The 14,127-nt window shown below is 43.5% G+C and overlaps 3 protein-coding genes and 2 long non-coding RNA genes across 5 annotated transcripts; 3 read left to right on the top strand and 2 right to left on the bottom strand.

The window, feature by feature from the left end:
- Positions 1-1,689: 1,689 nt before the first annotated feature.
- LOC134013790 (klotho-like) lies at positions 1,690-2,992 on the bottom strand. Its single transcript, XM_062453509.1, has 2 exons — positions 2,752-2,992; positions 1,690-2,288 (listed from the first exon to the last, which is right to left on the bottom strand). The coding sequence occupies exons 1-2, from the start codon at positions 2,855-2,857 to the stop codon at positions 1,954-1,956; spliced, it is 441 nt and encodes a 146-aa protein (XP_062309493.1). The 5' UTR covers positions 2,858-2,992; the 3' UTR covers positions 1,690-1,953.
- Positions 2,993-3,481: 489 nt separating this feature from the next.
- Positions 3,482-7,348, top strand: LOC134013511 (GTPase IMAP family member 8-like). The gene is given in 5 exon segments (XM_062453016.1): positions 3,482-3,601; positions 4,053-4,375; positions 4,377-4,645; positions 4,796-5,491; positions 7,341-7,348. Coding segments are annotated over 5 exon segments (1,416 nt in total).
- An 859-nt stretch (positions 7,349-8,207) lies between these two features.
- On the bottom strand, positions 8,208-10,211 carry LOC134013744 (GTPase IMAP family member 4-like). The gene is made up of 2 exons (XM_062453443.1): positions 9,993-10,211; positions 8,208-9,669 (listed from the first exon to the last, which is right to left on the bottom strand). The coding sequence occupies exon 2, from the start codon at positions 9,652-9,654 to the stop codon at positions 8,647-8,649; it is 1,008 nt and encodes a 335-aa protein (XP_062309427.1). The 5' UTR covers positions 9,655-9,669; positions 9,993-10,211; the 3' UTR covers positions 8,208-8,646.
- Positions 10,212-10,373: 162 nt separating this feature from the next.
- Positions 10,374-11,209, top strand: LOC134013808 (uncharacterized). Its single transcript, XR_009928984.1, has 2 exons — positions 10,374-10,646; positions 10,882-11,209. It is a non-coding gene; the product is annotated as an uncharacterized LOC134013808 (long non-coding RNA).
- A 543-nt stretch (positions 11,210-11,752) lies between these two features.
- Positions 11,753-13,919, top strand: LOC134013807 (uncharacterized). Its single transcript, XR_009928983.1, has 3 exons — positions 11,753-11,919; positions 13,123-13,172; positions 13,559-13,919. It is a non-coding gene; the product is annotated as an uncharacterized LOC134013807 (long non-coding RNA).
- The last annotated feature ends 208 nt before the right edge of the window (positions 13,920-14,127 follow it).

Raw genomic sequence — 14,127 nt, 5'->3', positions numbered from 1 at the left:
CTCCTTGTCATTCTAGATGGCATACAAAAGCCTAATCAGATGAACCAAATTAATAACCTAATATGCATTCTACACCAGACCTTTAAACAAAATACAATGGCACATCATCACATTTGTGAGTCATTTCATAAATGTTTTAAAGTATGTTTCAGTATAACCCAAACCCATGTTAAAATGACACATGCTGTTTAATAGGTAATAGGTGAATAGTTATAACACATTTCACAGAGGAGAACATCTCCACACATGGTTATGCATCTCAGACAGAAGGATGGAGGCTGTTTTCAACACACTTTCAACAAGTGACAAGTGAAATGCTTGCTGTTCAATCATGGTTAGGGGTTAATGTACCATTTTGTCATACTTAGAACTGTGAAAAGGAACGAGCTAAAGTTGTGTTTGTGGAGGAAATTAGGATTTCCTGTGTACTTACATTGTTCACTAATTAATAGAACTATGACTAATCAATAGAACTAATCATTGGATACTAGTTAGTATGTTCTCATGTGAGTTTGCTATTGATAATAATAGAAATCCTGGCAAACCCGCCTCATAAGACAAAGAAGAAGAACAGTAAACTAACAAGCATGGAAGAAGCAACCAACCTTGATGTAAACATAGTTAGAAAAAAAAGTTGACATGTAAGTTTAAATACAAAGCTCACTGATGGTTCATATAGACAGAACTGTATGTAGTTTGTCCCATGGTGATTTCTAAATATGCTTTCATCAGATTTGATCCAACAACATGACTGTTTTGTCGATAATGCAGCAAAGTGCTGTCTCATTCCTATTCATAGCATTTTGAGCCCTTGCAGCCTCTTACACTCAATCACTTATCAGGTGACATCAATTAAGTCTGAGGGTTCATGTGCTTAGGGGAGACATTGGGATTGGGCCAAGCTTGCAAAATATATTGTTACTTATATTGTTATACAGTCTGTCAGAGTCCAATATTCAAGTAGCACACTGATTTTGTAGGCAGAGGTTGTCTTACTAAAGCTAACCTAAGTCCAGTTTTCTTTCGATCACAAGATGTCATGTGACCGGTTAGGCTGCGGTTAGGCTGCAGTTAGGCTGAGTCTGGCTGTTGTTTTCTGTGCAGACAAGTTTCTTTTCTCCTTCTCATGGTATCAGTACATTAGATCACGAGATTGTACAGTTTCATTGAGTCTTAAGAAAAAGGAAATGAGCATACAAGCAGTATTTTCCCATGACCTCCTCACCCCTCCAACAATTTTTTTAAGAATGAGACTCACACTTCAACATGATAATATTTGTATAATATTATACAAATATTGATATTGACAGTTGAATGTCTTAGGAACGAAAACATTCAACTTTCAATATCAGTATAGATATCCAACATAATTTTTTTTCACATTGAGATCTGTTGTGTTTTCAAAGTGTTCCTTAATTTATTTTGAGCATTCCTCATACAAAGTGTTCAATCATTTGACAGTCACAGTTCAATCCACATATATTAATAATTTACATAAGACAAACCATTACCATAGAATATCATTTTCACCATTGTTTATGTATTTTATACCCAGTGCGGAAAGTCGGATGTCTTGAAGTATGTATCATTGCCATTCTGTACACCCCTATTAGAGACAATTAGTGAAAGGGTGTAGTAAAGGCTTGTTGACTGTTTCCTTCCAAACTTTTTTGATATGAAACCTTTTTTAACCACAACTATTGGTAGATGTTATACTGTTTTGTTCTATGCTTTTTTCTTGTGACATTTTAATAGGTGGCCTAGAGTGGACAATGTAATTTGAATCCAGAGCTCGAAACTCTGAGAAGATAAGGTCGTATATGAACAAGTGCACTGTTCATGTAGAAGGGTTAGCAAAGTGGGCTCTGTAAGCACTTATAAGGGCCAAAACACATATCTACAGCATATATCTATAACATTAAACAGTACAATAAACAATCCTCATCCTAAGTGTTAATAATAGGGTTTGTGTCTCTTGGCTGCGTAGTAGATAATGAGCCCCAGTGTGAGCAGCACTCCAGAGCCCACCAGAGAGAGGAAGCCCACCACGGGCCTCTTGGTGAGGACTTGGCAGCCCAGGCAGGGTGGGGGCTGGCTGGGGCACTGCTGGGCCGGGGCCCCCTCCTCTGGGAAGCCGTGGTGCTGGATGATGTTGCGGTAGTGGGACAGCGAGGCCTTGACGATGGGCTCGTCCTGGACGTGGCCATACAGGCCGAAGCCTGGGTCTCGCTGGTCGTTGAGGGCGTAGGCGAAGTAGCCCTTCAGGTTCACGCCATCTAGAGTGTAGGCTGAGAGAGACAGGAGGAGGGAACAGACAGGAAGATAAGTGACTGGATAGGTACGAACTCTGTGCTGTTGAAGTGTAGAGAAATACTGCCATCTAGTGGACTTTTAACATACAGGGAATTTAAAGTGTATGCGTGGTTGTGTCCAAGTGCGTGTGTCCGCATGTGTGTGATTAGTCAGCTGACGATTACAGGAGTCAGTGAGCTTTGTCTGTCTAATCATTAATGTAGAAAAACTAGCAAGAGTGACCAGAATAGCAGAGGGGTAGAGCAGGTTTATGCAACAGGTGGGTGAAGATGGGGATCAAACCACAAACCTGTTGCATTGGAACTCACAAATATACCGCAAGAAATTACTCTCAAATCACAGGTGTTATAATATAACTGTTTTATACTCAGAACACAAGCATAATGACATTCAGTTCCAGTCTGTGTTCAGAGTGTGCAGCAGCTCTTAGAGCTCCACCTTTCAGGGCTTTGTTGATGTAGTTGTAGAGGTAGTAGACTCTCAGACTGTCCTTGAAACGCGCCGGGTCTTCTAGGATGCCGTTGGCCATCACGTAGACGGGCATGCCGCTGTAGTGCTCCTGCACCTGGACTCAGGAAGGGGGAGGAGTTATCTACACGTTCCTTCATCTGTCTGTCTGTACATCAGTCAATCAATGCTTTCTCTCAATTCATTCATTCACTTGTATGTTTTTTTCCCTTTCTTTAACACTATGACTACTTTTTTGTTTCCGTTTTCCTCTCTCTTTCTTTCTCCCCCCCCCTCTCTCTCTCTCTCTCTCTCTCTCTCTCTAGGTTGTTGGAGGTGCGGGCGAGGCTCTATGAACTCCTGACTTACTGCATCCCTCCAGACATAATAATGAAGGTATAAACAATTCAACAATGGTGTGTGTGTGTGTGTCAGCATGTGTGTGCAGTGTACCAGAGTGGGGCTCAAGGTGTGAGGTCATTGTGCTGGAAATCTGAATATCAACGACTAAAATCTTTTATCTTTGTACAGTTTTATTAAGAAAGGAAATGAGCATACAAGCAGTATTCTTCCATGACCTCCTCACTGTGTTTCCTGCCAGGGCCTGGTGAGGGTGAGATGCTGTTATTCATTTTAACCCTAGATTATTTCTCTCTCTGTGTTCTTACTGACTGAGGTGGACCGCCTCACCAAGGACTCCCAGCATGCACTGCGTCGTTCGATGGAAAAGTACATGTCGATGTGCCGCCTCATTCTCTGCTGTAACTCCACCTCCATGGTCATCGGGCCAATCAGGAGCCGTTGTCTGGCCATACGGGTTCCCCTGCCCAGCACAGAGGAGGTGAGGAGGGAGTCCTCTCCCTTCTCCCCCCTCCCTCTTTCTCCTCCCATCTGCCACCCACTAAAGTGAGGGGTCAAATGATTGGAAAGCTCTGGTGCACTTGAACAGTGCAGCATAAAATGGACAAATAATGTGTTGATAAATTTAAACCATCTTTGGTTTCCTGAGCCCCCCCAAATGTCATTTTCGCCACATCAAACCAAATGTTTGGAAATGATTAAGCAAACTTTTGTATAATGTGTTGTGTATTTCTGTGAGCCATGGATCATACAGAGCATATTCTCATTTACATATAACTTCAGACTGACTTTCAAATATGTAGGCTACTATTAGCTTATTAGCTCAGTGGCTTATATCCCTGCCAAAACAGTGTCACTAAACAGTGACATTTAATGTAACTATTCAGAAATCTTTTTTTAGTGAAAGTAACATCTCTCATGTTGTTTGCCAGGTGTCCTGTACCTGTGTTCAGTCTGTGAGTGTGAAAATGGTTCAAGATATTCAAGATTCAGACCAACACTCAGACCAACACTTCGTATTGCTCGGCAAGCTTGGAGCTGGAAAGAGTGCTTCAGGAAACACTATTCTTGGGCGCAAAGGTTTCATATTGAAAAAATCGCCTGGAGGTGTGACACGATGTGCAACACAAACCGTTAACTACGGAGGACTAAATGTTGTGGTGCATGACACCCCTGGATTCTGTGACCCAGATCTTTCTGATGAAGAAATTGAGCAGAAAATAAGTCAGGAGATCCTCAACCAGCCTTCATCTGGCATTCCTTCTGGTGTTGAAAATCGTCTGGTTTAGCGCAAAGGAGCAGAATACTGTCAGAAGAATTGAACGTCTACTCCGTGAGGAGCGTCTGAAACGAACATGGATCCTGTTTACTGGAGGTGATGAACTGGAAGATCAAACAATAGAAGATCACATTTCTGATTCTCAAAAACTCAAAGAAGTGATGGTAAAATACAAGAGAAGATACCATGTGTTCAACAACAAGAGTGGCCACGAAAACCAGGTTAAATCACTGCTGGAAAAAGTTAGTAAAAAAAAAAAATGTTACATAAACTTTTCATGTTAATAGTTTAACAATCAATGATGTAGTCTGATGTATCTTCCATGTGATCACTGTGTTGTGCAGAAATATTAGCATACTTGCTTTAATGTTTACGATTTGTGTTCTTTCCTTGTAGGACCACCCCTCATTCCTGATGATAACCTTCCAGAGAGGAGGCTGATTCTGCTTGGCAAGTCTGGTGCGGGAAAGAGTGCAACAGGAAACACCATCCTCGGTGGAGAGTATTTCAAATCTAAGATGGGTATGTCTGCTGTAACACAGACAACTCAAGTTGAGCGGGCTGCAGTAAACGGAAAAGATGTCTGTGTGGTTGACGCCCCAGGACTGTTTGACAGAAGTCTCTCTGAGGAAGAAATGACTGAAGCCATTTGCAGGAGCTTCTATGAGTGTGCCCCAGGGCCTCATGCCTTTGTCATAGTCATGCCAGTCAATAACTGATTCACAGAGCAGGAGAAACACATTATTGATATTTATCAAGCACTGTTTGGACCACGTCTGGCAGACCATGCCATCATCCTCTTCACACACGGAGACCTGCTGGAGGGTAAGACTGTAGAACAACTAGTCAAAGAGAGCAAAGATTTTACTAAACTAATTGACCAGTGTGGGGGAAGGTATCAACTCTTCAACAATAAAGATGCAAGCAACAGAGTCCAAGTCAAACAGCTGATGGACAAGATAGAGAACATGATAGAGAGCAGTGGAGGGTCCTGCTATACCAGTGAGATGTTTCAGGCTGCAGCCAGGGCTGCTGAGGAGGCACAGAGGGAGGAAGAGGAGAGAGAACGTCAAGAGGCTGAGGAGAGAGAACGTAGAGAACATGAACGAAAAGAAAGTGAGCATAGAAGAATAGTAAAAGAAACTGAAGAAAGATGCAGATCAAAATGTGAAAGGGCTGCTAAGGAGAGAGCAGGTCGAGAAAAACAGGAAAATAAGAGCAAAACAGAGAAAGCAAATGGAAAAGCTGACAAAAGTATAAAAGAAATTGGATTTCAAAAATGTCTTTGTGCTATTGTGGGTGCTGCTGTGGGTGCTGTTGTGGTTGCTATTGTGGGTGCTGCTGTGGGTGCTGTTGTGGGTGGTCCTGGAGGTGCTGTGGTTGGTGCTGCAGTTGGTGTTGCGGTTGGTGCTGCGGGTGGTGCTGTGGGTGTTTTTTTGGGTGCTTTGGCTGGTGTGGGTGATGCTGTAAGTTGTGGTGTGGGTTATGGTGTGGGTAGTGTGGGTGGTGCTGTGGGTGGTGTTGTGGGTGGTGCTGTGGGTGGTGCTGTGGGTGGTTGGTTGTGTGGGTGATGCTGTGAGTGGAGTTAGTGCAAGGGGGAGAGGAGGGGGGTGCATGCAAATAGTTAAGGTCCCACCCCCCACACACACACACGCACACACACAGAGACATTAAGAGCGCTGTTAAAAACTGTAACTGTTAATTAACAAAAACATGAAGCATACATTGTGAAAAGCAAATAAGTGCCAATGGGTAGGACCAGAAGAGCATGTAGTTAAACAAATTACAATTAAACAACAAGATCCTCGAAAGTGCTAGAGTGTACCTGGAGGAAGGTCAAGCAACAATAATATAATTCACAGCGAGTGCAAGTAGTTACAGTTACAACTAACCAACAAATGTCATTGTGTTCCTGGAGGAAATAAAACAACATAACATCTGATCCAACAAATCTTTCCTAAGTACTGTTGTACTCCCGGAACAAGTGTGTCTTTAGCCTTCTCTTGAAGGTGGAGAGTCAGTATCTCTGATGGAGGTGGTGAGATGATTCCACCATTGGGGGGCCAGACAGGAGAAGAGCTTGTGTTGGGACCGGGCGCTCTTGAGAGGTGGGACCACCAGACGGTTGTCAGAAGAAGACCATAGGTGGCGGGTGGGGGTGTAAGGAGAGACTGGATGTAGTCAGGTGCAGTCCCGTTTACCACTCGGAAGGTCAGTACCAGGGTCTTGAATCTGATGCGGGCCGTGATGGGTGGCCAGTGGAGGGAGATGAGGAGCAGGGTAACATGGGAGCGTCTGGGTAAGTTGAAGATCAGGCGGGCTGCTGTGTTTTGAATCCTCTGCAGAGGGCGGGTTGTGACCCTACACCCCAAGGTTACTGTGTATTGAAGAGGTCTGTTCTCAACAACTGATAAGTTAATAATAATTAAAGATAATGATTACTTTATTACTTTTATACTTTTTGGAATGCTCTGAATATAATATCCAATGTTTGATCTATATCCTGCTATATTAAGATCATGAGAACATAACCCTTGGTCATGTCCAGGAGAGAAATATGTCATGTACTTATGAGTTATGTCGCTTGTATCATTGATAAACTGACCTTTTGCTATTTGCTTATACCTGCATAGCCATAAGTTAGTTCTTTGTAAGGTGCGACTAGGAAATGCCTGTGACTAGTAGGTCAGAGGTCACAATATTACCAAAGTGTATAATGACATGCAACTTTGAACGAGGACAATAGGAGGAGCGTCAAGGCCATTTCTAGGAGCCCTGTCTGAAGACCTAACCAAAAGCTATCTAGACCAGCATGCAGCGTCCTCTTTCTGTGCTTGCAAAGGCTATGTTGGTTATCACCCCCTGATGTTTCTTGTGAGAGTAAAACCCTCCATATTGTGATAATATTTAACTGCCCTTTATTCCTGTATTCTTTGTCCAGTCTTCTGAGATGCTCAACTTGTGTATCAGACACCTGCACTTTATCTACTTTATAATAAATACGTTGATTTTGTCTTGAACTTGTACTTGGCGATTCACTTCATTCGGTACTTTCACAGCAATTGGGTAATATCTAATACATCTTCAGTATTAACCCTGTAAGTTTGTCTGCAGTTGTGAATTTAATGGTTTATAGAATCATGTGTGAAAGCTTAATATTATGATTAATATCAATAAGATAGTGACAAATAACATTTTGTATCATGTTATAACAGTCTGTTTTATTCTCATTTTCTCAACTATGATTTCATTTATGAAAGGATTGTTTGTGGATGTGTAGCTTTCTATTCAGGCAGCAATAGTAACAGTAGGGAAGAGGGCAAAGATAGATCATAAGACATGACAAAATGGCTTCAGGCGTGTGTGTGCTTGTGGGTGTGTCTTCTACCAAGACATGGTGAGATAACTGTTGAGAAGCTGTCACATGAGCTGACACCCATGTAGGGGATGTGGTCTGTACGCAAACATGCACCTTAACTCTTGTTGGTGACCGGTAATAGAGGTTCTAATAGATTTGTCATTAAAAAAAAAAGTAAAATGAGAAAGATCACAGGAGTGATCTCCCCAGTGAAAAGGAACACATTCTTCTACATATGTACAATATATCATATTATTGTGTGGCCTGTACTTTTGGGTTGTTTATCACTGAAGGGGTTGGGAATGCCTTTCACTAAGTATGTTAAATGGACAAACTGAGTCTTAAAACCAGGTTCACAACTTTTTTGTCAAGCCTCAATGCTGTCCTCAGGTAGAAAACCGTCAGGTTTTCTTCAAATTCTAAGTTCAAAAACTGGTCAGGAATCTCAGCAGAGTTTGATGCAGAAAGTTTATTGAGTCTTCACAAAATCAAAATCCCCAGTTTGGAACCCCGGGTATCGAACTAAAGATCTGCTCTTTGTGTTCTATCTTTTATACTCTTGATCTGCTGAGTTAGTGATACTTAGGATCTCAAGGTCAGCCTGCAGCTGGTAGACTTGACTGGCGCTTCCTAATCATTCCTGTCCCTTGGAGTTTTCCCTTCTTTTCTTCTATACCGGCGTAAATCAGTAAAGGTTTTAGCATCATTGTTTTTGGGTATTTTTAAGATGGAATTTTAGAGACATGTACACTCACTTCATTTTAAGGCATATGTTCTAACATCCAAATACTTCACAACCTTCCCCGGGGCCCATTATTAAATCACTAGCCATACATTGTCAATCTTAATATGGATGACAAGATTGTCTGATTGCTGTCCAGAACATTGTTTATGTATAGTTGTGGATTAGCAACAACACACAACTTATAACCACAACAGCAAAGATAAAAGCAAGAACCCATACCCAATTGGATCTGCATACTTTAGAGACTTCATTTCTGTCTAATGCCCTACTAGTAACAAGTCTTGTTTCTTTGTTCTCCGTATTTATCCTTTCAATATTCGTATTTCCCATCTCTTTAGGTACACTCAGAATGCTATCCTCCTGTTTCATTCGTTTCAAAATCTCTTCCCTATTCTTTTCTTTAGCCATCTGTCTTTGACGTTTCTCTTTCAACTCTTTGAATACACGCACCTCTGTCTCTATCACTATCCTCTCTAACTCCCTCTGCTCCTCCTCCCTCTTCCTCTCTTCCTTCCTGTGTATCTCCTCTCGCAGCATCTCTATCTCTTCCTCTGCCTTTCTTTCTGCCTCATCAAGCATCTCCATTGTGTAGTAGCTACCTTCATTCTCTGTCACCATTATGCTGATCTTCTCCAGCAGCTCAGGTACCTGCTGCCTGTTTGCTCTGTCTTTATTATTAAATATGGGATATCTCTCACCATTTGGGTCTAATAAGAGTGGATTGTCCTCCAGGTTTGCACCATTCAGTGTATCTGCATGAGTGAACACAATAGTGGTGTACTTATCTGCAGCCTCCCCAAATCGTTTCTGAATCACTTTCACTACATCTGCCTCTTGCTCTGTGAATGTTTCCAGCTTCAGAACATAAACAAAGGCATGAGGCCCCGAGCCACACAGAGTAATACTTCTCCTGATCTCTGAGTCCAAGTCCTCTGTGTGTGTTGAATAGAAGAAGTCTGGAGTGTCAACAACAGAAATGGTCTGCTCTCCAATAACAGCAGTTGCCAGCTGACATTGTGTGGTAACTGAAGAAAAGCCTAAATCAGAATGAAACACATCTCGTCCCAGAATGGTGTTTCCTGTGGCACTCTTCCCCACGCCAGTTTTACCAAGCAGTACAATCCTCAATTCAGCGGGTCCAATGCTGTTCATTGTTCTTGTGCAGGTCTGTTAGCCAAAAACAAACCACTGATGTAAACAACAAATAGCTTACAGAAAAGCATGTAACATACTTAAAACTTATGACATACAGTGATATGTAACGTTAGTCCTATTTTCACAAATGCTGTCTCAATCACCAATATTCTTGTTTTGATTAGCTTTATCCGTTAAGTAAATGTGTGCAAATCACAGCATATCTAATTAAATAGCAAACTACTTTGACACAACAATATAGCCTACTGTTCTATTATACGCCAACAAATCAAATTATATCCGTCAACAGAAGTACCCATATTTATTAACTGCTATAAAATGATCTGAAAACCTACCTGACTGCGCAACGTTGTAGTTTGTTTTCTTCTGAAGTAAAGTCAACGTTCTCACTCTATGGCAATTCCTAACAGTTTTGACCTTCTTGTTGTCAAAAAAATAACGCCACACGAAGTAGCCTATGTTACAGAACGTATTACCTCAAGTAGACGAGAAAAAAGGCGCGGGTAGTCTTGTTGCTGAAGAGTCGAGTCGATTTTTAAACAAAATGGAGATAGATTAACTAGTTCGGGAGGAAGATAGCGCACCAAGACTCCTCCTTCACTCCAATCAACAAATAGCATCAGCCCAGTGAAAGCACGGAGGAATGCGACCGAACTCCCCGTTTTCAATTCCGAGTTCTGTATAACGTCTCTTCCGTTTCTGTGGTCCTCGTGATAGTATGTTATTGTCACCCTCCCACTCTTCTCGTTCTTGTCTGCTTCTCCCTGTCATCTATCCAGGCTTAATTTACATTTAGTCATTTAGAGGCAAGTAGGGTGAAGTGCTTTGCCCAAGGACACCATTTTCACGAACCTCCGACCTTCTGATTAAAAGCCCAATTCCATAACCGCTCAGCCATCTGACCCCTGACCCCCTTCCCAGGGGATCTGCTCAAGCTGCTGTTCCGCCGTGACCCACTAAGACTCCGCCACACCCTGAGTTCATGCCCGGTAACTATGCATGCACAGATTCACCCTTCACATCACCACCATCAATTATTCTGTGCATCCCGTAATCCCACTCTTGTCCCCTCAGGACCCCTGCTACCGGCCTCCACCAAACTGCATTAGACTTGGCTCTGCTGTTGTATAAACAACTCAACAATGGTGTATGTGTGTTCAGTATAACAGCGTGTGTACCAGAGTGGGGCTCAAGGTGTGAGGTCATCACTGTGTTTCCTGCCAGGGCCTGGTGAGGGAGCTGCTGAGTAACTGTGACGGCCAGCTGAAGACTGAGGTGGCCCACATGGCGGCCTACTATGAACACAGACTGCAGCTGGGCAGCAAGGCCATCTACCACCTGGAGGCCTTCACCGCCAAGTTCATGTCCCTCTACAAGAAGTTCATGGAGGACGGCCTGGACGCCATGATGTTCTGACCACAGACTGGAGCACATTCATGTCATCAACACACACACACACACACACACACACACACACCGTGACATCTTGTTGGTGACTGGGAAAGGCCATCTCATGTCAACCACCCATATATTTCAATAAAATGCTTGACTATTTCCATTGTGTGGATACTGACATTCTTTGAAATAAAGTTAACATTTCCTGTTTGGTCTTGTAATTGTAAATAGAGAGCTTACTGGAACCGCTCAGTTCTGGCCATCAAAACAAACTCAGGTTAAACTAGTTTCAGAGTTGATAATCTGATCATCTGATGCTGTGTGGGTGGTGGACTTTGGGGCGTGTGAAAGAAAGTGAAAGAAAAATATGAACATGTCCCACAGGTTTTTACTGACAGAAATAAAACTGTGTGTCAGAAAACCATTGTCATGTAGTACACTCTTGTGAAACAAAATTCCAGACAGCAAAGACGAGATAAAATAGTTCTCAGACTCATAACAAACCCACACAACACACTTCACTGACAACACAAACACTTTTGTCTAGGTGAACATAGTTCTGCTCGCACCGGTTCTGCGATACACATTCCACCTAGATAAGACACAAAACCAAGGGTGGAGGCCGGGGTGGTGGAGGCAACAAGAAATAAGCAAAGCACAACCTGTGTTGTATTTGGAGCAATGTCATAGTTTCCCCCGTTCTACAGTCCTGGTCATCATCAGACATAAATTACAGTATCATCAAGTCTGGTGGTTCCTGTTGTGCAGGTACCCGTTCTCAGTGGACCAGAGCATCCCTGAGATGGACTGGGAGGTTTACCTGAAAGAGACGGCCAACGCCATCATCAGCCAGCAGAGTCCTCAGAGGTATGGAGGGGGGGGGGGGGTGGCAGAGTCCTCAGAGGTATGGGGGGGGGGGGCAGCAGAGTCCTCAGAGGTGGGGTAGGGGTCTAGAGATAACCTCAAACCAGTTTTCTTTAAACGACAAGATGGCATGTGACTTTTAGGGTGCGGTTAGGCAGTTAGAGTCGTTTAGACGGACTGGGAGGTTTACCTGAGAGAGACGGCCAATGCCATCATCAGCCAGCAGAGTCCTCAGAGGTATTGGGGGGGGTGGGTGGGGGCGGGGGGGGGGGCAGCAGAGTCCTCAGAGGTATGGAGGGGGGGGCGGGGGGGCAGCAGAGTCCTCAGAGGTATGGAGGGGGGGGGGGCGGGGGGGCAGCAGAGTCCTCAGAGGTATGGGGATGTTCTGATACATGAATAATACAAAAATATTTATTTGAAAAATATTAATAGTTTTGCTAACCTCAGAGAAGTTTTAGGCAGCTATAATTGTGTCATTTGGAAGGCAAACATTTGTCTAATTTCATTTGACACAAATATTTCCACTGTTAATGCCACCATCTGCACTATCAATTAAGGGGTCAGATGTCTGAGCGGTTAGGGAGTCGGACTATTAATCAGAAGGTTGTTGGTTCGATTCCCGGCCGTGCAAAATGACGTTGTATCCTTGGGCAAGGCACTTCACCCTACTGGCCTCGGGGAGAATGTCCCTGTACTTACTGTAAGTCGCTCTGGTAAATGACTAAATGTAAATGTCTATCAAAGCAATGAACCACAAGACAGTGTCAGTCAGACACTCTAACCACCAAGCTAACCCTACCACCCTGAATGATGATTATGACCAAGTCACACTTGGTCATAATCAATCCCTCATTTGTGAAACACACCTGACAATCATTGGTGTTGATTGGCAATTAGATCACATGACCAATACCACCTTTCCAGATAAATTAAATCTAATGCAACAATCACCAGGATAGAAACAGTTAGCAGATCTAGCTGTCAGTACACTAGTCAATATTTGACTGGAAACTAGTGTAGAGAGCCCAGGACTGTTGAAATATGTTCTCTGTTATTTGTTCCAGTCAATAGTCTAGCAGCAGCATTTTGCAACAAGCTGGAGACTTGACAGTAGAGACTGTGAACTTTGCAATAGTCGTTGTTGCTCTTCCCCTTGTCATTCTCTCTTTTCCCCCTCCCTCTCTCACCCCTCTCTCCCTCTCCCAGGTGTGCAGCGTTCTGTCGGCGGTGTGCAGGAAGGAGCCAAGTCCTTAGAGGTATGATGGGCGGGGGTGGGTGCGGGGGTGGTGGGGTTGGGGGGGGCAGGGCAGGGGGGGGGCAGGGCAGGGCAGCAGAGTCTATCAACGACTCGTGTCTTTTATCTTTGTACGGCTTTTTTACGTAAGACAGGAAATGAGCATACAAGCAGTCAGGGGCGGCGCCAGAGCATTTTTAATGCAGGTGCTGAGGGGGTGCTAGATCATTGACAGGGGGAGCTGCGCAATTATACATATTATATATTAATAAATTAGCAATATCTTTGGGGGTGCTATCGGGGTGCTTTGGTCGTTCTTGGGGGTGCTGAAGCACCTGCTAGCCCCTCCCTAGCGCCGCCCATGCAAGCAGTATTCTTCCATGACCTCCTCACTGTGTTTCCTGCCAGGGCCTGGTGAGGGAGCTGCTGAGTAACTGTGACGGCCAGCTGAAGACTGAGGTGGCCCACATGGCGGCCTACTATGAACACAGACTGCAGCTGGGCAGCAAGGCCATCTACCACCTGGAGGCCTTCACCGCCAAGTTCATGTCCCTCTACAAGAAGTTCATGGAGGACGGCCTGGACGCCATGATGTTCTGACCACAGACCCATTCATGTACTTAGTCATAATCTGACTGGAGAGACAGACTGGAGCACATTCATGTCATATCAACACACACACACACCTTGACATCTTGTTGGTGACTGGGAAAGGTCATCTCATGTCAACCACCCATATATTTCAATGAAATACTTGACTGCATTTCCATTGTGAGGATACTGACACATTATTTGAAATAAAGTTAACATTTCCTGTTAGGTCTTGTAATTGTAAATATAGAGCTTCCTGGAACTGCTCAGTTCTGGCCATCAAAACAAACTCAGGTTAAACTAGTTTTGGAGTTGATCATCTGATTTTATGATGTTGTGTGGGTCGTGGACTTTGGGGCACAAAGTGAAAAATGTTTGCATGTACA

This window comes from Osmerus eperlanus, chromosome 27 (assembly GCF_963692335.1).
Source record: "Osmerus eperlanus chromosome 27, fOsmEpe2.1, whole genome shotgun sequence".
NCBI classification, from domain to species: Eukaryota; Metazoa; Chordata; class Actinopteri; order Osmeriformes; family Osmeridae; genus Osmerus; species Osmerus eperlanus.
This window is presented reverse-complemented; position numbering and strand designations above follow the sequence as displayed.